Raw genomic sequence first — 23113 nt, forward strand, 5'->3', positions numbered from 1 at the left:
GCCAGTGATCCCCAGTAACCCCCCCCCCCCCACACACACACACACACACACACATCTTACTCCATTGAAACACTACCTCTACTTCATACACACTCGTTCACACACATTCACTCGGAGCTTGCAGTCACTGCGGGGACATTTTTAAAAGTTACAGCTCCCAGCGCTTTAACAAGCGTCTTCTCCTGTAGAGTCAGCTGGTGATGTGTTCATGGTGGTCGGCATAGCAACAGACACAGACGCCCTCCTGTGTTCACAGGTTGAACTCCTCCCTCATAAGCGGGACTCTGATAGACTAGAGTGGGTTAATCCAGCTCTATTTGAAACCAGCCTCACGTCAGACTGTTCCATTTGTAATAAGCTGAAGTTGGTCTGAACACAATTTATTCCTCAAACTGCTCTCAGAAGAACATTTATGTGGTCGCCTTGCTCTTGGGCACGCCGGCAGCCAGCACCATGCTTTCACCACCGACCACCACTCGTCGTCTTCAACAATCCATGAATGTGAATCGTCTAAAATAAAAGGCTATTTTTTTTTGACTGCCACGAGCGCTTAGAAAGATCACGGAGCATGTGCTGTGCTTCAGTGTTGTAATGACCGTTATGGTGGGCGGTCCTGTGTGTGTGTGTGTGTGTGTGTGTGTGTGTGTGTGTGTGGGAGGGTTCGATGCATCACCAGGATGATCCCTTGCTCTTTCCCCCGCCCCTCCCTCTCTTGTTCCTCTTCACTCGCGCTGACGTCGGAGGCATCGCTGCTACGGCCCGGTAACGGCTGGACTCGAGTGTGTGTGTGCCACAAAAGCACTTTGCATTGGTGTGAGTGTGCGTGTGTGTGTGTGTGTGTGTTGGGGGGGGGGGGGTCTCTTTTGGTGGAGAATGGTGCCAAGCAGTTTTATTACAGGTCTCCCACGAAGGGAACGCTCGTAATGTTTGATTTTCCTCCGTTCCCTTCTGTCTGATAAGCACTTTGAAGCTTCTCGCGTCTGTAAATAGCAACTTCCTGTAACAAGTGCTCCTTGTTCAGTCTGAATATATTTTGTTTTATTGGATTTACCTTAGAGAGCATTACATTGATGTAGAAGTAAATGACAAATAAACTAGATGAACCTACTGTCCCCGACTCGTCGATGAACAGCAACACAAAGAAGACAAAACACTTCAATCGTGTTTAATGCATGTACCGGTACACAGCTCTAAAAAGCAAGGAACTCTAAAGTTCTAAAGTAACACCAACGTCTACTTACTGAATGCATTCTCAACAGAATACGAAGACGGAAAAGAACAACCCAGAGAGAATCAGGATGGTGAAAGCGAGTGCTGCTCTACGTTAGTCATGCTCACGGAGGTCACGAGAGCGACGACCCCTGACGAATCACTAGGTTTCATATCACAAACAGGACGTCTGCACCAGAACCAGCAGCAAGCTGAGGCGGCGTCCAGCATCAGGTGCAGCGCTGCTCGTTTCTTCATCTTAGGTTTGCAAAAGAACACGAAACACGAAGAATCTAGCCAGACGATGACTGTTTAAAGCAATCCCATGTGATTATATACCGAAGGCTATTTAGTGAAGAGGAAGCGAGCCTCTCATCCAGTCTGGTCATGTCACAAGAACCAGGGTTTTTAACTCTTGTTCAAATCCAGTCTCGTGTGCAAAGTGTGTCCGACGGCTTCCTCGCCAGTCATGTGACAATTCAGCATTCGTTTGGTTCGCCCGACTGAGAAGTGTTGATGCTCTATTTCTCAGTGCCGTTAATCTCCCCGCAACATCTTTACAAACTCATTTAAAAATAAATAAATAGACATGGCCTTTCCAGCCGACCGTTCCCTTTATCTATAAAAACCCAGACAGTGATATTTACATCTTATAAAGTAGATTCTCTTCATCAGCAAAGGTTCCCTGCCACCAAATCTGTGGTGCGATTTCTCCCACCAAAGCGCGCCGCAAAAGGATTGTCGCCGGGAGACGCCTCCCAGTGCAGGTTTAAATGTCGCTGAACGGGGAAGTGAAAGTGCAGAATGTACAGGCAACGACAGCCTGAGCGATGTGTGTGTGTGAATGCGCTCGGTGATCAAGGGTTTCACAAAGTCTCTCTTCAGCCTCCAGTCAGGAGCAGAGCGACGCTGGACTCACACTGATGACTGATCCCACACCTGCAAGACAAGATGAAGGGATCAAGCAGACACTGGCTGAGATTTAAACACAGTAGAAACAATGTGTGTATCAGATCACATCCTTTTATGCCGTCGATTCATTCATGGATACCTTGTAGGGGACTATAGTACTCTGAAGTACTTCTTGGTGTCGGATCGAGTCAAAAGAAAAATAGTTTTTCATGACAGTGAAATTAATGGCACTTAAAATGTGTTGTATTTGTCATGCTGTTTATAACCTTTTTCTTTAACGTAACCCTTTATTTTGAACTTTGTTGTGTTGTGATGTCGCTGGATGAACCTGGGGGGGTCGTGTTTGTTAACAGACTTGTCAACCAGCAGGTCGGCACCTTGTTCACGGGGGCGAGCTGCGTCCGGACAGACCCAGCATGGAGGCGGGTGCTCTCCCCAAACCTCCCAGGAGACCTCTCCCTGCGACTGTCCAGCATCCTGCCGGGGGACTTCTCCCGGTCCAGCGGTCGGGCGGGAGACTTGTCCCGCCGGAACTCGGTGCGGCCCTCGCGGTAGCGGTGAGGGGTGCTGGGCTCCCGGTGCAGGCCGCCGTCGTGGCTGCCGGGTCCCGAAGTCAAACGCTTGGAGATGTGCTCGGTGTAGGTGGGGGGGCCTCGCTTACTGGGACTGCTGCAGAGAGAGAGGAGCAATGGCGTGAGCAGAGCCAGAAGCTGAACAGCAGGTGGCGCTGTTAGTGCCATAAACACAATCCTGCAGGATTGCGTTCTCTGTCGCTCAAACCAAGGAATGGCGCTGACCCTCGGCTGGAGCCGGTCCGCTGCAGCTCTCCGGACTCTCGGATCAGGCTTCCCTTACAGCAGATGACCCGCAGCTTGCTCTGGTAGGAGGAGGCCAGGTAAACGGCCCCAGAGGAGATGGCTGGGCCCAGGTAGCGGGGGTTGGGGATGTCAAGGTGGGCCAGCACTGTAGCGCTGGAAGCACAGACGGGACATCAGGCACTGCTGGCTGGACTGCTAAACTGTGTCCAATCAGCAAATACAAGTTTAAAATAAATATAAATCCTAAATCTTTAAATATTAAATCTGAAGAAATATTTGCTCCCCATTTAATTAAATTTGCCACAACGAAATGCTTGTGTGGGATTAGATAACCTCCAATGAAATGAAAGGATCATTTAAAAGATCCAACACAGTTTAGTAAGAAATACAGACAAAAGCAAGTCAAACATTTTTCGCACTAAATTTCATCTAAGACAATCAAAGGCGTCCAAAGTAGCGTCGGACGCTATCGGCCTGTCTCACCCCAGAGAAGCATGTCCTTGAACTTCGATGACATCCAGCGAGTTGAAGTAGGTGACAAACAGGTAGGGCTCTCTGTAGGCTGCGCCGGGGGGGAGAGCGTAAAGTCGTAAAGATGCTGCAACCTGATGCTGCAAAGCGCTGCGAGAGTTTATTTACCAAAGGACAGAGGCAGCCGGCTCCACTTGATGTCCTCGGTGCGGCTCCTTCGTCCATACGTGTCCACAAACACTCCAAACTCTGAATGATAGAAATGAATTACGCTTACGGCTCACACACTTTCATGAAGCACACGATTTGAAGTGAAAGACCAGAGGCATGCTGATACGTTAGAAGAACAGACACTCATGTTACGTTGGCGGCTGCCCAGGAGGAACACTCAAACACACACCGTGATAACACAGCAGGTACTCCTCCTTCTGCAGGCTGCCGGCCACCTGCATGATGGCGATGGGGAAACTGTGGGACGAGGATGCAAAGACTGCCGAGGCCAGAGACACGTCATTTTTGTCCAGGAACTCTGGATGGGGAAGAATCAGACCAGCTGGGTTCAAACAGGGTCCCCTTTGTTTGTCAGTCTGTTCAAACCTGGCTGAGTGGACAACTGGAAGCGTGCCGGTCCGCTAAAGGCATCAGAAAGTGAGTCTAAAGTCAGAGGATCTCTCGCTCCTGTCCTGGCAGAAGGACGATCTTAATATATAACCTTTAATTCACAAGACATTCCCTGTCACCGACATCCCACAAAGTTTTACTGTGTTTAGGGTTTATTCTTAACACTTTTTAAGGCAGTCTGGAGTCTTACCCAACACGGAACAAAGACGAGGCAGGGGTTAACTCCAAAAATTAGAGACGGAACTGGACGAATATTGGGAAAGTTACCAGGAACAGATGATTACATTTTGGCGATGATCCAGAAGAGATCCTGGATTATGGGTCAGTTTGAAATATTTGGTAACGTTGGAGTCAATGTGAAGCTGAGTGCTTTTCTAGTTATGTGTGAATGATGGCGTGTTTATCATGTTAGTGTTAGGGTTCCAGTTAGTTCAATGTAAATGGTGAAATCCTTTGAAACACAGTGTTTAACCAGCAGCTAAATGTTCCCAGTGACGGTGCAACAAATGACACGTTGCTTCTAATGCCAGGTTTACTAGAATAATTATTCAGATGTGCAGTAACTGTTTTCCTGCAGATTTTAAGGATCTATGAGGGAGTCAGATGATTCCGTGCTTCCAAACATCCGTAGCTCTCTAAAAGAGCAAAACCACGTCGTATGAATCAAAGGGAAATCCCCGCCTAATCCATCATGTAATTGTTCCATTTATGTTGCTAAGCGATTGTTTTACATGCGGCCCATTCTACCACTGAAGGTGTTCTGAACGATCAGATGCCACAGCATGAATGTGTGTGAATGGCTGAATACTAGCTGTTGTAATTGCTTTGAGTGGTTTGACTAGGAAGCCTCATGTTGAAGGCAGCTCCAACGTCTAACAGGGATTTCCTTCAAATGAAGTTTTGCAAACAAATGAAACTACACATTTCTGTTTCACGAATCCTCAGCGATCATCTACGATTGTCCTCACCCTCGAGCACAAACTGCTTCATCTCGATCTCGTAGAACTTGTTGGTGCCGATGATGACGCTGTAGCTGGTCAGATGGATGCAGCTGCAGGGCTCCAGGGTTTCAATCTCCTGCAAGGTGGAACAGTTTTAACACTCCTTTAACACCTTTATTTGTGTGACCGTCAGTTAGGACGCAGCGTGGTACGTGCTCACCTTCCGGATGCAGTACTTGTTGAGGTTGTCATTGTAGCGTAAGATGGTTATCTTGTTGGGCATCGCGGCACATATACAAGGCCCGTTGTCCATCTGCAGAGAGCGCACAGACATCAGTCTCCACAGCCGGCCCTCGGACAGCTTTCTCAGAGGACAGGAGGACCTACTCTCCCAGCAGCAAACAGGTGGCAGCCTTTGACTGTCTCAAAGATGCAGGGGGCCAGCTCAGACTGGCTTGGCAGATGGGACTGGGCCAGAGACTGCTTGACTCTCTTAATCTCCAGCAAACACAACGCTCTCTCATCCCCTGCAACACACAGACGGTACACGCCAGCCCATGGGGCAGTCATCACGCTGTATCGCACTAAAATAAATGATCCATGTTTAATAGTGAGTAATAGTTCTAATACACTCGCAGCAAGATAGGGAAAACAGAGCTGGACCTCTCACCAACAATCATCAGCAGCTTCTCCTGCTCTTTGATGACATGGATCTGAAAGACGGATCCCAGGCCTGGGATGTGTGTCAGGGAGTTCTTGATGACATTCAGGGCGTAGAGGCCCTCTTCAGAGCCCACCAGAACAATCTGGAACATGACAATGAAACACAATCAGCACACAGACAGCACATGTACAGTACAGGACCTAATTATTGTTGTCCCCTAACAGAGCAAGGCCTCGCCACCCTTGAGTAAAAGGTATGTCAATGTTGATGGCTCTTTCATTAACTCGTGTGGGCGCCCTGCCAATACCTGATCTGTGAGGGGGAGGGTGCAGTTAATATCCAGGCGGTCGTCTCCCTCGAGCTTCAGCAGGGAGTTTCCTAGCAGCTTCTGCAAGAGCAGAGAGACACGAAGGGTGAGCAAGGTCACGACTTCAATGTGACCTCATGGGGAAGCGGTTGGGACGCAGGAAGGTGGAGGACGGGGTGGACGGGCTGCAGGTTAATCGTGTCGGAGGTTGGACCAAGACACAGGAAAGTCAAGTCAATGCATCCTAATGGTTGCCTTTACACACACTATTATATAGATTATACTGAGTTAGACAACATTAATTTACCAATAGCTTTCAAAAAAGCTAGTCTAGTCCTGTGTATCTGATATAATACATGATTTAAATGAATAGCAACTGAATACATGCTACACAAACCAACACAGCGTTCGTCTTTGCAGCACTGCTGTCCTCATCCTCAGGACAGAGGTACGAAGAGTTTTCCTTGAACTCAGTAATTGAGTCTGGCGTCAAAATTAGTCAGGCAACTTTCTCGTTTTCCATTTTTGCAATCTTCCCACTACAGCTAGCTGAAGTACAATATTCCGGACATTTCTGCTCCCCTTTTGATGCTTGAACTGACAGGTGGGTGTCGTGGTGAGAGTGAAGACAGAAGGAAAGGCCATGCTGGCTCACAAAGCGTTAGGGAACACTTTCTTTACAATGATTATTTAACAATATTTTTTGGATATATGATAAATATATTTTGAGTTTGAGTCCACAGGAGTAAAACTAAGCCATATATTTTACTTTTTTTTGTTTCATTCACAGTCTGGGAGTATAAATAAAAAAATGTCTTGAAGTCATTAACAGTAGTGATATTTATGATTATTTTTACAGGCCAAACCTGCTTCTGTTTTTGTTCTTTCAATTTAGTGTTTTTGAAGAATGGAGAAAAAGTTCCACTTTTCTCTGTTGTCAAGTTTTCAAATCTGCTTTGTGTTATTCATTGCGTTTATTTGTGTATATATACACACAGAAACGATTGTAGTTGAACAAACTCTACCAGCTTCAACAATAGAGTTTATTTTCAATACAAAATACAGATAATATGATCAGTACTTTAGGTTTTCTACTTAAAGTATATTTTGATGTTAACACTTTACATAAATAAAACACCAATATATCATTTATACACAATAATATTGCTGCTTTCACAAAACAGGATCAAGAACTAAGACATGTCTTCACCTCACGCTGGTTATTATTATCAACGAGCACCATGATTAAAGATATTTGTCATGAGTTAACGAAAACATCTGGATGCCTGGAGTCAAGTCCTTTTCGTGTCTCGTGACTCATGAGAGTGTTTAAAGGGGCAGCAGGGTGAAAACACGGCGGATCCGAGGACTGGTCCCCGGAGGATCGACCCAAAGTGTGGATGGACACAGAACACCAGAACTGTTTGACCCTTACAGAGTTTGCTCAGGATGCGACAGCAGCAGTGGAAGTGAGGCGTGGTCTCAGCAGGTGAGGCGAGAGCGGGGACCAATGGACACAGTGACAGACACATGCACTAAACTGCGGGCCTTGTGAAGGGTGTGCAGGTGTGTTTGTGCCTCTTATCTATTCTTTGTGACTCTTTACCTGGACCAGAGGAGACAAAACCATTTGTCTTTTGGGTACAGCAGCCTATATGAGTGCAATGAAACCCAATGGAATAAACAGAATAGTGCAAATCAACAAAACATGCCCGTACACCGGACATTCAATGCGGCGGCATGATGACAAAGCAACAAACGGCAGAGAGACGGGAAAGGGAAGAAGAGAGAAGAAGGACACAGTTAATGACACACGTAAGTGAACGGGGGTTATCTGCTAATGTTAAAACCCTCAATACACTCTGGGAGAATAACATGTCTGCTGCTCATGAACAGTCCCCACAGATTCAGACATGCTTATGATCACAGCCATAGACCAGACAGTCATCTAAGACGGACGTCTCGCCTCCTGCAGAGATACTCACTGCATCGGCCTCGGCCTTCTCACGGGAGGCTCGCCCTGCAGCCACCACCGACTCCATGACAGCCACCCAGCGCTGCTTGTCTGGGAAACTGGGTGCCATGAAGTAGACTGACTGTCCAGGCCAGGAGGGGGCGTGGCAATGGGACTCCAGCTTCAGGACATAGGGAACGTCTGACACACGGGGGAACACAAGAATGACATGAATGAATGTCAGTCATGAATGGCTAGGTATGTTGGACTATAAAACTATGATTAACTTTATTAATAACATAAAATGACAAAATCATTACAGAAATACAGCAACTGAGATGTTGCTGAGGTGACTGGTGTCACTGGTCGGACGGATCTACACTGGCCGGTGGCCACTTCTCATCAGAACTCATGATGGAGCAAATCTTCAGCTCATCAAACTGTTAAAAAAAAACTTTACTGATGAATCAGCATGTGAATATTATAAAACGAGCTACGGAGTGGAGCTTTATCTATCTGCCTCACAGCATGGCCATTCGACTTTCTGAAGAGGTGGAATGCATTCTGGGAAGTGGAGTGTCTGCTGTGAGTTTGTGCCACACACACACAAAATCCAGTTTAATCCAGGGGTACTTCCCAAAACAATCCACAAAGTTTACGGATGAAACACACAACATACTAAATTGGATGATTTTTTTTAAAAATTTGATTCCGCTCATGCATGTAAATCTAACATGCAGAGGTCAGCATGCCTCAGACATCCTACCTGACTTGGCAGTGTTGGGGAGCTCTGAGGCCCCCACAGCTCCGTGAACAACCACGTCTCCGTCTGACAAACACAGGTCAAACTCTTCCAGAGGCTTCACCGAATCTGAAACAGGAAATAAGAGATGGTGTTTGAACAGATTAGCTTTGGTGAATCTGTGAGCTGATGCAGAATGAAGAGAAAGCAACCTTCTCTGGGCTCGATGTCGTAGATGGACACTTTAGTCCCATCCAGGACCATGTATTTTCTCTCCCAGCCCTGGCCCCGCTTTCCATTCCTGCAAAAACACAAGGCAGCTGCATGACTACAAATCACAGGTGACACAATCAGCCCAACATTTTTAAGAGGAAAGTCTCCAAATGTTTGGTTTCACTGGCCTAAACAAATGATGGGACGCAGACCGAACATAACAGAGCCAGCCTGCTCAGTGGGAGGAGATGACACAGCTACAGTACAACACAACAACACACAATACAAGTACACGCTCAAGACAAATACACTAATGGATGTAAAGGATGTGGCCTGCATGAAAACATCTACAAGTTCCTGTTTTTATTCGGGGGGGGGGGGTTTGTGATCGGATGCAGCATCATGAGCATCATTAGCTTGTGGACTGATACCTCATGTCCAATCAGGTGTGAGGATAAAGACCAAAACACTGCCGTCCATAAAATCAACAACCCTCTCTCTCAGAGATCATCTCATCAATCTCAGCTCAAACTAGAACGACACAGATCAGATGTGGAATGATAATCTGTTACAACACAAAGTGTTGTCAGAACAGGATTTACTGCAACATGTAACTTTACCCAGAGTTTGTGAACCGTGAAAATGAAGGCTCAGAGTGAACCGTTTCACTGTTCAACAAGATCCCTCGCCACCAGCTGGTTGTCACACTGTCGTGTTTCAAAAACGGCCAAGCGCTAACCAAAACAGTGCATTATGGTCGTTGTAGTTTTTAAAAACCATTATGCAAAAGGGAACAGATCAGGTCATTTTCTGTTTCTTCCTTTGCCCAGATGTTTTGATTCTTCCTGGAATCCAGAGAGCCTCCCCAGTGATCACATTTCTAGCAGCAAAATAATTTAGCAGATGTGTGTCTGTGACTAACCTGGGCTGTTTCATCCAGCCCTCCAAGTGCATGTGTCCACCGGCCTCTTTGAGCTGCTGGCCCACGGAGCTGCTGCCCTTGTCCCGACACAGGCCATCAGACAGATGCAGGGAGCAATCGCTGGACATACCGCAGGTGGCTGGAAGGCAGGGCGAGCATTTTGGGTGGCACAAAGCATGACATTCTGTGGAAAAAAAAAATAGATATCACTAAAGAACGTTTGCAGAATTTTTGTCGGGATGGCGTGGACGGCGTCTCAAGAATAACAGAGAGGAAGGAGATCAGGATTTTATTAAACGTGTGTTCTCTAACACGGACATATGATATGATACGCAAACAAAAGAGAAAAAACAGAGCCCCTAGTGGGGAGGTAGAACACAGTGATCACGTCATGAGAAAAGTATTAAATGATTTTAAATGGCAAACAGTTAAAGTAGTTTTATAAAGAAATATATACAAATGAAGAAAGTAAAACAAAGAAAAGAATAAACAAACACGTTATTAGAACGTTTGAAGTAGTAATGGTACTTTAATTCCACTCTGCATCTTGCGTGAAGGTGATATGGGTCATTGGGTTCAGGGCCAGCTGCCCCTTCCTCCTCTTCAGTAACTCACCGAGGCAGGTAGCAGCTTGGCGCCCAAAGTGCACGGTATCCAGACACACTGTACACTTGGCAGCTCTCATGTTGAGTCCCACGGTGAAGCGGTGAGCCGTGTTGTGATGCATCACCCGCTCCCTCTCTCTCTCCCTGTCTCTCTGACTGTCCTTCAGACGGCGGCTGTACTCTAAACACAGTAAGGGTTCACATGAGGTACCTCCAATTTGAATGTCTGTGGCAGGTGAATCCAGAACCGCCTAACCTCAGGGCAACGTGCTGTACCTGCTGCCGCAAGCGCAGCTCAGACACGAAGCCCCTGAAAGAACTGAGGCGTTCAGCACAGCGCACAAGAAAGGAAGCTGACGACTCAACATATTGACTGTGTGCACTCTGCAACACTTTAAAGGCACTATTTAGTCCCAATCAGGTTCCTTATTGTGTTCCCACTATTCATGTATTTGTAAGGTTACACCACAGTTTCCTATAACATCCTGAGAACTCCTGAGGCACATCTGGTAGAACACACTAAAAAATTGAAGCCAGGAGATGCACAAAGGCAACAGACACCTGCATGTGTTTCGATTTAAAATAGCTTGAACACTTTATGATAATGTTTTAACTTTTCCCCCACAATCAACATGAACAGTGCGTAATGACTGCACCCTTAAATACGCAGTGTGCTGCTTGATTATAGATTAAGGCTGCCCATACTCACTATTTGTTAATAATCAGTTGAGTGGCATCATTAATATTAATTGTTTGTGTAAAGTGTTGCATGCACAGATCTCTATACTAATGCATGCTTCATTAGAATGTGACATTGTTTGTACTAAATCCAATGCAATGCTTTTTCATGATGTTGATAACCAGTAGTTATTATTACGTGCATGTGCTATTATTATAGCGTAGTTTGAGTCTTGACTACACTTGATTGTTGACGTATAGGTGAGTATATTATAATGCCTTGTATTGGCAGCTATAACATCAAAGACCAACCAGTCTACCTTTAGCTTAGAAATTGTCAAGCGTATCGATTAGACAGTTGAAATTAAACTCGTCATTATAAGCCATATTTATGACATACTGTTGAGTGAAAGCATTTTAGGAGTGCAAGCATAAAGCACTATGAATATATTAAGTGAATGCAATAATTAAATGTGAATGACCATTAATGTACTATAGATGAGACCATTATAAATGCATTAGTTTAAGAAATGTGTTGTAAAAGTAATCATTTTGATTGGTTTTATGTACATTTTACTTATTGATAATGATATTTCCATTTTACTTTGTTCCAGTCATCAGTGACATTAGAGTTGTTGGTGTAGCCGTGAGCCTTTAATTCAGTGACTGAATAATGCCTTTATAGTGTGATGCCAAAAAACGCTTGTGCCTGGCAGACTTAAACTTATGGTCCATATCAGGGTATGATGTGAGTTCAGGTGAGGGTGTCGTGAATTAAAGAGCAGAGGAGAGTCCTGTAAATCAAACCAGAAGAGCACTCAGAGAGCGCCGACCTCCGCCGAGCAGCTCATCCCCCTCATAATTAGATTTACACCGTCTCCACATGGTGATCTGGATCAACTTGATACACCAACCATGAAAAGTAAAAGTTAATCAGACTTGATGAGCATTTTTAACAGATTGTTGAATTCGAAAATGGAGTTTTCAATGTCAACATTTTATATTTTTTCCTAATGTCATTCTGGTTCCGATCCAGATGAAATTTGGTGGTGAGATAGAGGCCCCCACCCTACATGAATGTGTCAAATTCCATAAATATTGGTCAATAATCAACCGAGATATTGAGGAACAAATTTTGAAGCTCCATTGACTGCAATAATAGTGAATATTTCAAACTGATCCATAATCCAGGATCTTTTCTGGATCATCACCAAAATGTAATCAACTGTTCCTGGTAACATTCCCAACATTTCCTTAAAATTCCATCAAGATCCGTCTAGTTAGTTGAGTTATCTTGCTATGGACAGACAAACAAACGCTGGATATTACATAACCTCCTCGGCGGAAGTAAAAAAAAACAAAAAACAAAAAACAAAGCTTCAGCAACCAAAATAAAATGCTTCAGATTTCAAAGCTGTGCACTGATGAGATGAAAATCTTTACTGAAGGTTTCTCCGGCTGATGTGACCAAGCTGGTGACAGCACATATTTAATAAAGTGCAGAGCTTTCAAAATCTGGCCTTTCAAGGATGTGGATGAGGAGAAGAGCAATAAGAGATCAAACTGCAGGAACTGCTAGTTTGGATAACTTACTTTCAAATGTGACCCTCCTTTTTTCTGAAAGTTGTGTGAAAAAAAAAGGATAGTAAGAGCTTCATAAATCGAGCGACGCAAGACGTGTGTTTATATGCGTGCAGAAAAGGGCCAGTACTCGTCAAATATAAGTGTAACCTGCATGTATACTGAGGAATGTTGGGAGATCGACACAACGCTAACATGTTCTTTTTTTTTTACCACCAAAATGGTCTGTTATGTACGGAAGCTTATTGCATTCACTGAAGAAAAAAAAAATTCGGTTTTCCTGAATTTATGAGATAACTTCAAGAAAGAAAAAAAAGTTTCGGTTTTCCTGAATTTATGAGATAACTTCAAGAAAGAAAAAAAAGTTTCGGTTTTCCTGAATTTATGAGATAACTTGAAGAAAAAAAAAAAGTTTCGGTTTTCCTGAATTTATGAGATAACTTAAAGAAAAAAAAAAAAGTTTCGGTTTTCCTGAATTTATGAGATAACTTAAAGAAAAAAAAAAGGTTTCGGTTTTCCTGAATTTATGAGATAACTTCAAGAAAGAAAAAAAAGTTTCGGTTTTCCTGAATTTATGAGATAACTTCAAGAAAGAAAAAAAAGTTTCGGTTTTCCTGAATTTATGAGATAACTTGAAGAAAAAAAAAAAGTTTCGGTTTTCCTGAATTTATGAGATAACTTAAAGAAAAAAAAAAAAGTTTCGGTTTTCCTGAATTTATGAGATAACTTAAAGAAAAAAAAAAGGTTTCGGTTTTCCTGAATTTATGAGATAACTTAAAGAAAAAAAAAAAGTTTCGGTTTTCCTGAATTTATGAGATAACTTAAAGAAAAAAAAAAAGTTTCGGTTTTCCTGAATTTATGAGATAACTTCAAGCCCTATTTTCCGAAGAAGCATGTCGATGCTGCTTGCAGCCTTCACCCTCGTTTGCCCACAGATTGGATATTTTGAGCAGTGTAGCAGGTGAACACAAATGCCTAATTGTTTCCTGAGTAACAACAAAGCCATGTTGAAGGCATTTCTGGTGCATCATCTTATATCCATGGAGCATGCCATGTTGATCCATCTGTTCCTGAAGAAACAGCGCAGTATCCAGCAAATCAGAATGGCACTTTCTTCTGAACAACCGCATAGACTTGAGGTGCCTACGCAAAGTCGATAAACTGAGAACAATCCCTTCAAGGTTACTCAGACAGCAGAGTATTTCCCAGTGTCTTAAACCAAGATGAAAATAAAAGCGAATAGAACAAGCAAGATCTACGGCAGCCATTACTAGACCTAAAATAAATAGGCCTACAGAATTATTTCAACATTTCAGAAAAACTGAAAAAATTACCTCTAAAAACCGAAAAAGATTACCTCTAAAAACCGAAAAATATTACCACTAAAAACAGAAAAGAAAAAATTTGCTCTAAAAACCGAAAAATGATTACCTCTAAAAACAGAAAAATATTACCACTAAAAACAGAAAAGAAAATATTTGCTCTAAAAACCGAAAAATAATTACCACTAAAAACTGGAAAAAAAAATTACCTCTAATAACATAAAAAAATATATTTAGCATTAATTTATCTCATTATTTCAGAAAAATGGAAAAAAATACCTCTAAAAACAGGAAAGAAAGGATTTATCTCATTAATTCATAAATTCAGGAAAACCGAATTTTTTTTTTCTTCAGTGAATGCAATAAGCTTCCGTAGTAATGAAATGAAATGAATAAGTTGCATTTTAACTGCAGACTTTCACTTTTAATTTGAGGGTATTTACATTGAATTCAGATGAACGGTTTCTAACAGACTAAAAGTCATGGGACACTAAACATATATCAAACATTTACTTTAATACATGGCTTCAAATCCTTTGCAGTCAAGTTTTTGTCAGCAGCCACATCATCAATAAATATACAGTGGTGATTGAAGGTTTGGGCAACCAGGGTCACAATCTGTATAAATGTGAATAATGAAGCCAAGGGAAGCTGAAAAAAATCTCAAAAAGGCATCAAATTACAGATGACACAATCCCATAACATGTAAAAAATAAATACATTTGATTTTATTTCCATTGTTTCCATTTTCAAAATAACAGAAAAGTGCAAAAGTCTTGTAGCGCCCCCTTCGGCAAGTATCACAGATTGTAAATGCTTTTTGTAGCCAGTCAAGAGTCGTTCAATTCTAGTTTGAAGTATCTTCATTCTTTCTTACAAAAGTATTCAAGTTCAAGTCACCGGATTTGGATATAAAGGTGAAAGTCTGCAGTTAAAGCACATCTGGCTCATTTCATTTCAAATTCATTGTGGTGCTGTATAGAGCCAAAAAGATTAGAATTGTGTCGATGTCTCAATATTTCTGGACCTTACTGTGTGCAAGTATTAGGGGGGGGGGGATTTCAATCCAATAAACATTAAGCATTCACTCACCCTCGGGTGTTGCAGTCTCTTTCCTGCGTCCAGAGTTAGAGGGTGCAAGACTGGTAGAGCCTTGCTGGTGCTCAGGAGACTTCACTATGGCAGACATAATCATCTGCTGCCTGACTGTGGTGGGGTTAGTGGAGTTACCATGATCCTTGTACTGGAGAGCTGGGGTTAGAGGAATCAATCAACTCTCACGTTTTCATCCTTGTCAGTGGTCTTTTCTTAAGACAATCATGTACACTAACACTGAAATAAGGGGTATATGTTTAAACTGGGTGTATGGCTCACCTTCTTCTCTAAGAGATCGCAACTCTGCTCTCATTTTCTGCAGAGCATCCTCCAGCTCAGAGCAGCGAGTGCGCTCTTTGTCCAGAGCTACTTTCATGTCGCTGTACTGGAGGGGTACAGGCTGGATGGGGGGCACGGGGGAAACCTGGCCTTGACCCTGACCCTGACCCTGGGCCTGGGCCTGAGCAGCCATGGCAGCCAGAAGGTCCTCTCTGCGGCGTCCAAACAGACCCTGAGACACAGGAGATGGCAATTTGTTAAATAATTTTAAACCATCTTTACGCTTGTCAATTCATTTAAGGCTTCGACAATAACATGAAGATAATTTGATACCAGAACAAGGGCAAATAATAATAATTACATTTAAAATGCAGTTCCACATTAAAGTTTTTCGTAAAGTGATTTAAAGATTTTGCTTGTGCATGTCTAAATCTTCCCAATCTTGTTTTTTAACTCATGAAATAAACATATCCGATCTTTGTAGAAACACAGGCACACTGTACCAACGTCAATATTAAAAACCTTGCAACCTTTTTCTTCTTGGAACCGCCGTGGGCCTGGGACTGCAGAAAGTCTATGAGCTTGGTCTGCTGAGTGATGGTCCCCTCCATTTTCACCTTCTCATGGGAGTACATGGCCTGCAGGTGGAGCTAAGTGAACATCACTACTGCCATGAATTTCTCCTCAGACACTTCACTTCACACAAAGACAAGGACAGAGAGAAACAAAGTGCGTGTGTGTGTGTAGGTGTGTGTCTTTGTGTGTTTGTGCGTGTTACAACACAGTAACTGCAACAGATAAAAAGCTTTGGATGAGGATGGGGGGACTATGATATCAAACATGTAATAATCTGACACTATGCGTGTCTTTTCTGTAGTTGTACATTCAAATGTCGATGTGTAGCAGCACCTGGATGTTCTCCAACTGGTATTCCAGATCGGTCCTTTCAGTCTTCAGCAGGTCAGTCTGCTCCAGAGCGTCCTGCAGCCCCTGCGTCAGATGGAAGATGTGGGTCTTCTGGCCATCCAACTGCTGCTGCAGTTTCTCTTGCTGTGGAGGTAACAACAACTGTTACATCACTTGACCTCTGTGATCTTACCGCTTTGTTGCTTCCTGAAGTTTAAGTTTCGTTCAGTGATAGATCCAGGTTGAAGCACGGCTTCCCTTTAGTGTAAAGTATAATTTTTCTGCTCTGGAAAATTATTTTAGGTATGAATGGGAAGACATGAAGCAATAATTTGAGGGCAGCACGGTGGCACAGCGGTTCAAATCCGAGTTTGCATGTTCTCCCCGTGTCTGCGTGGGTTCTCGCCGGGTTCTCCGGCTTCCTCCCACCACCAAAAAACATGCAACTTAGGTTCAGGTCGTTATTGAAATTAATTCTCAACTGACTTACCTGGTTAAATAAAAAATAATAATTACAAAGACAACATTTAAACTTCTCAACTTACTACATGATGCATAAAGCAAAACAACAGAGATCAATGAGATACATATGTAAACAGAACGTACCTCCTCCAGCATCCTCTGCTTCAGATCCCTCTCACTCTCAAGCTTTTGCTGCAGGCTGCGTGCATTCATTTCCAGCATGGCATGCTTCTTCTCCAGATCATTCAACTAAGAACAGAATACAGAAAGATTTTTCTGCAGAATCTGTTAACCGCAAAGAGTAACACTCTTTATAGCAGCGGTCCCCAACCTTTTTCCTGCCACGGACTGGTTTCATGCCAATTTTTTTGCGGAAATTAAAACAGAAGAATATAATCTTACCAATAAACTTTATATTATGCACTTGCAATAACTATTAAACAAATATTACACCAATATCTACTCACCATAAATTGTGGACTTTTGTGGACTTTTCCCTTGAGGAAAGAAGCTCTCCAAATACCTTTTTATTATTATTATTAATTTTCGCTAGTTTACTGCTGTTTTTTAGTAACGTATCAGGTGACCAAGGAATAAAACACCTTTTAGTTCTAAATAATTATAATAATTAGTTATTCTTTCTGTGCGGCCCGGTAACAAATGCCTCGCAGCCTGGTGGTTGGGGACCACTGATTTATAGGACAAGCGGAAATGCTTACAGTTTCAACAAGGCTCTCTGCTTTGAGCTTCTGGTCTTTGAGGGCCTGCTGCAGGGCCAGGATCTCAGCCTTGTGCTCTTTAACTGCCTGTTCCACAGCCTGACGTGACTCAGAGCCGCGCTGCTCTGCACGAAGCCTAGAACAGAAAGACTTCCTTTATCCTAGTTGTTATTTTAATCATATAACACACAGTCAATGCAGTTAGATTAGATTATGGTGGAGTTTTAAAACAAATGAGAATTGCACTTTGATAGGTTTCTGCTTTCTTTTTCTACATATTTCCCCACTCATACTACCTACAACAGCTCAGAAAATATTCTCAGAATATCTCAGGCATTCTTTCCCAGAATACCTTTGGACAAACCCGAGAGAATATTCCTATACCTGCTGTACTAAGTGTGAGTAGGTGGGCGGAGGTCTGGCAGTGATATAAACAGCAACATCCAGATGTTTTGTAGCGTAGAGAACAAAAACTCACAAATGTTCCTCAAAGTATCCTGTGGTTACATTTTTCCTTTCAGTCTATTAATATCAATAGTAACTGCACTCCAAACTCTCTGCGTCCCTGTGTCTGCGCTCTCTTCACCGTCTCTGCGCTCTCTTCACCGTCATGGTGACGAGGAAGCTGAGCAGAAATGCTATCACAGCTGGAAGCTTGTTTCTTTTGACACCCTAACTAGCACTAAGAAGAATCTTTCTTCTCGGTGCTAGTGCTGAGCAACTGTTAACTTTGTGCATAAACCAATTCTGTTTCTCTTCAGCTGCAACGCAACAATTAAAGGATAAAAAACAGAAAGTTTTCATTCAAGTGATGAAGTGTGCTTGAAACCTGTTCTGTTTCTCTGTGTCCAGCAGCCTCTGGATCTCCCTGTTCCTCCTGTCAGCCTGGTTCTTTTCATCCTCCAGTGTCGTCCGCCAGGTGTCCCACTGTCTCTCCTTCTCCAGCAGCTCATCATTTAGGGTCTCCAGCTCTAGAACCTGCTCCTCCAACATGGTGCAGGTGGTCTTTAGAGTCTCAAGGTTCTGTAACAGAATATTTATTTTGAGAATCACTAATTGTTCACCGGGTCAATAACTCAAGACAAATAACAGCAGTTTTACAGTAGAGCTACTAAGAGACAAATGTCATTAAACAGACCCAAATGCACCAACACAAATGACTGCCTGTCTAAAATGAATGTGGATCTTTTGGTAGTGAACTACTGCTGATCTGCCTCATCCCCTCATGACAGTTGGTAGAGCAGTTTTCTGGGTGTGATGATGATCATCCTGCAGTTTAAGATATTATTACCTTATGTCATGAGAAGAAGCATTCAGCTCCTTCGCCTCAGTGTAATAATAAATATGATTATTGACCTGCTGGATCCCCCTTGCCGTAGCATGGTTGTATTTTGGATCAATCTCTAACCGCAATAGCGACTTCTTCTTGCGGATAGTGGCACATTGAGCTAGTAGTTGTTTCTTGCTCAGTGTGGATGTGGGGTTTCGAAGCAACCATTCTTCCCACATTCTCTGCATGTACCCCCTTCCGCTTGGGTTGCTACTGTAGAAGCTCTCTATCAACGCTCTGTTCTCCAACCTCCTCTACCTATGTTTTGTTCCTGTATCCAACTTATCAGGGTGTCCCGGTTTCTCAACACCTGACGTAAACCTTGTTAACCTGGGCGAGTTTCCATGCCAGAGAATTGAAAGATTTACAGTTGAAAGGATTTAATATTTGGTTGATTGAACAAAACACAGAGGTGATGTCTAGAAAAGAAAACCCGATGCAGAAGAGCTTAAAAAAAAACATTTGATGGACTTTGGACTTTGTTTGCGCTTCAGTAATAAAACCCAAACGACAAAGCAGCTCCTGCTCCTGTTCTCTGTGTTATTCATAGGGCCTACACAACGCATTGCTTCACGTCCGTAGACAAAGTACTGAGAGACAAATATAGCCTGTGCTGGTGCTGCAGCTACACCATGGCCCCCTGAAGTCCAACGCGTCCATAGCTGATACGACCTGGGAGTGATGGGGATGACACACCACCCCATCCCTTGCCTGTATCTTCCATTGCTGGTTACACAAGCAGCAGGAAACAGACTGCTGCTACACACCCACACACACATATCCTCCCACAGGAGGCCTTACACACAAAACACAGCCTCTTGGATTGTTCTCTCTTGCTGCATCCTGCTGAATGCTGAACATAACAGCACTGAAATTTTCCCAGGGTTTCCATCGCCTGATTTACACTTAAAACTGTCAGAGCTGCGCGAGATGTCTCGGTCACCTCAAAGGCAGAGTGGAGATATCCCATAAAGGGAGTAAGTGGAGACCTGGTGTCTGACTGACTGTGAGTGGAAGGTGGGCAATGGGAAGGAGTACAACTAACATAATGCTGCTCTCGTTCCATTAATAGGGATGTGTGTCGGTCAAATCTGATATGATATGCATCACAATACACAGGTTATTCAGCATAACGCGATATACTGCGATACTGTAAGACAGGTTTACTGTCGTTCATGATGCTTGTGAAAATGAACTCTATTTTTCTTGTCTCAGACGTTACTGTACGCTGGCGAGGAAGAGTGAAATGGATGACGATGAAGTACAACACTGCTATCTAGTGGACAGAATGAAAACACATCCTGCATCCTAGCATGAAATCTATGCATTTAAAAAGCAATGCATCATGTCTGAGGATCCATGCGGCATCACATTGCTCCGGAATAGCTCTCAAATCCACTAAAGCAACGGTTAATAACACAAATCACAATCACAGCAGTGCTTATAGAAGCAATACCTGGATATTGATTCAAAAGCCACATTAAAATCTATTTTAAATACTTTTCGATTCACTGCTACTCACTGAAATACTTTCTTTGGGTCAAAGACTTTCAGTGAATTTCCCCCAGAATTTTTTTCAAAGCCAAACATCACGGGCTTCTACTTAGTTTGTTATTTTCTGTATTATTTTAATAATAATAATAATACATTTTATTTGTATAGCGCTTTTCTTAGAGCTAAAAGACGCTTTACAGTGTACATAGTAAAAACAATAAAATAAAACAAAAAATACAAACAATAAAAACGTGAACACGGATATAGAATCAATAAAATTCAAACAGTAAAATAATACATTAAAAGTGAACACGGTTTAAGCAGTCAATAAAAATTCCAACAGTGCAATTATAAAGTAAAAGCAATGTTAAACAGATATGTTTTAAGATCTTTTTTAAATGAATTTAGATCCGGGCATGCTCGTAGCAGTTGTGGGAGTGTGTTCCAAAGTGTGGGTGCAGCAATGGAGAAGGCTCTATCACCCCAGGTTCGGAGCTTTGAAGGTTCTTTGTTTTTCTGGAGTTGACCCTAGTTTCCTGACAGGGTCATAACTAACTCACAAAGAGAGGACTAGTTCTGTATTCTAATATACGACAACATACCACAAGAAGCCCAGTCCATCCGTCTTTCCGTTCTTTGTACTGCTGAAGAAAACCCACGTGAAAAGGTAAAGATTATACACAGACAACGACCACCAGCAGCCAGCTACCTGCTTCTGGTTGTTAAGGTGCATTTCACGGTCAGCCACCTCCCGACGTAGCGTGTCCACATCTTGGCTGAGCTGTATTTGGTCTTCTCTCTCATCAGACGCCTCATCCAGTTGCTTGGACAAGTAGAAGTTTTGGCGGTTCAGTTCGGCATTCTCGTGAGTCAGTACAGTCAGCTGCTCCTCCAGATCCGTGATCACCTACAGGAAGCACACAGAGAATTCAAGCTGGGAAGAGAAGCAGAGCATCGACTCCGCACCCAAAGTCAGTCTGGAGTGTCTGAATAATCGTTTATCGCAGCTCTTTCAGACTTATTGGTTTCTGCAGACAGTAATTAGGACATAAACTAGAACGGGATTAGGTAGAGTACACACCTCCACCAGGGCCAACATTTTGTTCCCCAGGTTTCCACAAAAAGAAAAGTTTGTTCAGTATATTTTGTGCAATAATAATAAATCGGCTCTCCGTCTGGATCTGCACCAAAATGTAATGTGGACTTGTTTGATCAATGTCCATCCATTGCTCAAAAGGTATGTTTGGTATTGATTTGGAACTTTTCAAGTTATCCTACAGACAAACTAACGAACCTCCTTGCCATAAGTAACTAAGTCTTAATGAATCAGACTCATTTATAAAATTACATTTATAAAAAAGGCCATCTGTGCATTCAAGCGACAAAAAGATGTCTGGGAGAATAAATACACTGGCAGAGCCGAGGCACAGATTATGTGAAGCAGTCTGGAAAATAGCTTCTGTTGTAATGTCCATTATGCATTAAGGCACAGCGTTGCCAAATCCTCACACACTCCGAGTGGAAACCTCACGCAAGTCTGAACTCGAAGCTGATATCGGCAATGCTGAACAATGGGGTAATCAATGGTATGATAACGAGACTACTTGTGGAAACCAGGCAGCATTCAGAAGGGGCAGGCTAATCATTTCATCAGTTTGTTCCCTTAATCAGCCATGACTGCTATACATCCTATAGAGCAGGGGGGGTGTCAAACTCATTTTCTCCGAGGGTCACATCAGCATTATGGTTACCCTCAAAGGGCCAGTTGTAACCATGACAGTGTAAATGTAATACAACGTAAAATAAATGTAACTACTCCTTAGCATGCTGTTAAATAACTGTATTTATTACCTACATAAATTACAAACATTGCATATGTGGCGTTGTGCATATGGGGCTAGACGATTGTCGCCAACAACGCCACTTTAGGACTTGCACCTAAAGATCTAATTTTTTTCCCTTTGGTCCCCAGCTCGCTTTAGCGGGTTTCCCACCCACAGGTCCGCTCACAATGACGACCAGCACGGCATTTACTACTGACAAAAAATCTTTATTTAACCCTCTAAAACAAGCTTCCACTAAAAACACACTTTAAAACGAATTAACCAAGGTTTAGACAAATGTGGTGGGAGCTACTGTTAAAGCAATCAAGAAAACCCAACAAAGGAATATGAACGCACTCAAACTAAAGTCTAAACAAAACTCACACAGGAAAACATGCAGAATAACTAAACAGTTCCCCACCACCCGCCAGAATAACCCTGATCAATACGGACACACACATGCAAGGCAGGAAGCTAACAACCTAGTAAAAAAAGATCTATAACGAAATAAACACAAACAAAGAGGCAAGGCAGTGACCCTCCACGCCAACCTGAATCAAAAGAAACCCCTGTCATTCTGAGCATTACCCAGAGATGTCATGGAACCGTGTTAACCCAGTCAGTTCTACCTGACTCGGTAGAGTCAAGACGACCACACCCAGCTGGCTCACTCCCGCTGGCGCTCCCTTCAGCCGGACGGTGGAGAGTGACACCGGGAAGGAGGCCGGGGAAGCGCCTGTATACGCCCCGCCCCATCAGTGGCAATGGATTACAGGTGCTTCCACACCTGCCTGCTAATTGCCACCAATCACCCGGTTACACATATGCAATTGCATTGTGTAAAAATATATGGATAGTTTATTGCTGTAATTACCTCCGCCAAGGCGACGGGGAGGTTGTGTACCGGTAATTGCCGTCGTCTGTCTGTCCGTCTGTTAGCAAGATAACTCAAAAGGTTCTGGACGGATCTTGATGAAATCTTCTGGAAATGTTTGGAATGTTACCAGGAACAGATGATTACATTGTGGTGATGATCCAGAAGGGA

General features: G+C 43.1%; 1 protein-coding gene across 1 annotated transcript in view; it reads right to left on the reverse strand.

Moving 5' to 3' along the window:
• Window positions 1-2124: 2124 nt before the first annotated feature.
• LOC137918161 (citron Rho-interacting kinase) overlaps window positions 2125-23113 on the reverse strand; it is a 37775-nt gene continuing 16786 nt past the window's right edge. Inside the window, exons 15-41 of the mRNA XM_068760913.1 lie at window positions 20955-21152; window positions 18251-18444; window positions 17422-17557; window positions 16847-16951; window positions 16244-16384; window positions 15865-15972; window positions 15510-15566; window positions 15335-15455; window positions 15053-15211; window positions 12651-12674; window positions 10390-10560; window positions 9775-9958; window positions 8852-8940; window positions 8664-8768; window positions 7929-8098; window positions 7550-7594; window positions 5944-6024; window positions 5643-5778; window positions 5360-5499; window positions 5193-5285; window positions 5000-5108; window positions 3811-3939; window positions 3579-3659; window positions 3423-3501; window positions 2919-3092; window positions 2499-2787; window positions 2125-2148 (exon numbers count right to left, since the gene is read on the reverse strand). Coding sequence (XP_068617014.1) covers window positions 2125-2148; window positions 2499-2787; window positions 2919-3092; window positions 3423-3501; window positions 3579-3659; window positions 3811-3939; window positions 5000-5108; window positions 5193-5285; window positions 5360-5499; window positions 5643-5778; window positions 5944-6024; window positions 7550-7594; window positions 7929-8098; window positions 8664-8768; window positions 8852-8940; window positions 9775-9958; window positions 10390-10560; window positions 12651-12674; window positions 15053-15211; window positions 15335-15455; window positions 15510-15566; window positions 15865-15972; window positions 16244-16384; window positions 16847-16951; window positions 17422-17557; window positions 18251-18444; window positions 20955-21152 — 3342 coding nt within the window. The remainder of the gene's footprint in view (window positions 2149-2498; window positions 2788-2918; window positions 3093-3422; window positions 3502-3578; window positions 3660-3810; window positions 3940-4999; window positions 5109-5192; window positions 5286-5359; window positions 5500-5642; window positions 5779-5943; window positions 6025-7549; window positions 7595-7928; window positions 8099-8663; window positions 8769-8851; window positions 8941-9774; window positions 9959-10389; window positions 10561-12650; window positions 12675-15052; window positions 15212-15334; window positions 15456-15509; window positions 15567-15864; window positions 15973-16243; window positions 16385-16846; window positions 16952-17421; window positions 17558-18250; window positions 18445-20954; window positions 21153-23113) is intronic.

Source organism: Brachionichthys hirsutus, chromosome 4 (assembly GCF_040956055.1).
Source record: "Brachionichthys hirsutus isolate HB-005 chromosome 4, CSIRO-AGI_Bhir_v1, whole genome shotgun sequence".
In the NCBI taxonomy this organism is placed as follows: domain Eukaryota; kingdom Metazoa; phylum Chordata; class Actinopteri; order Lophiiformes; family Brachionichthyidae; genus Brachionichthys; species Brachionichthys hirsutus.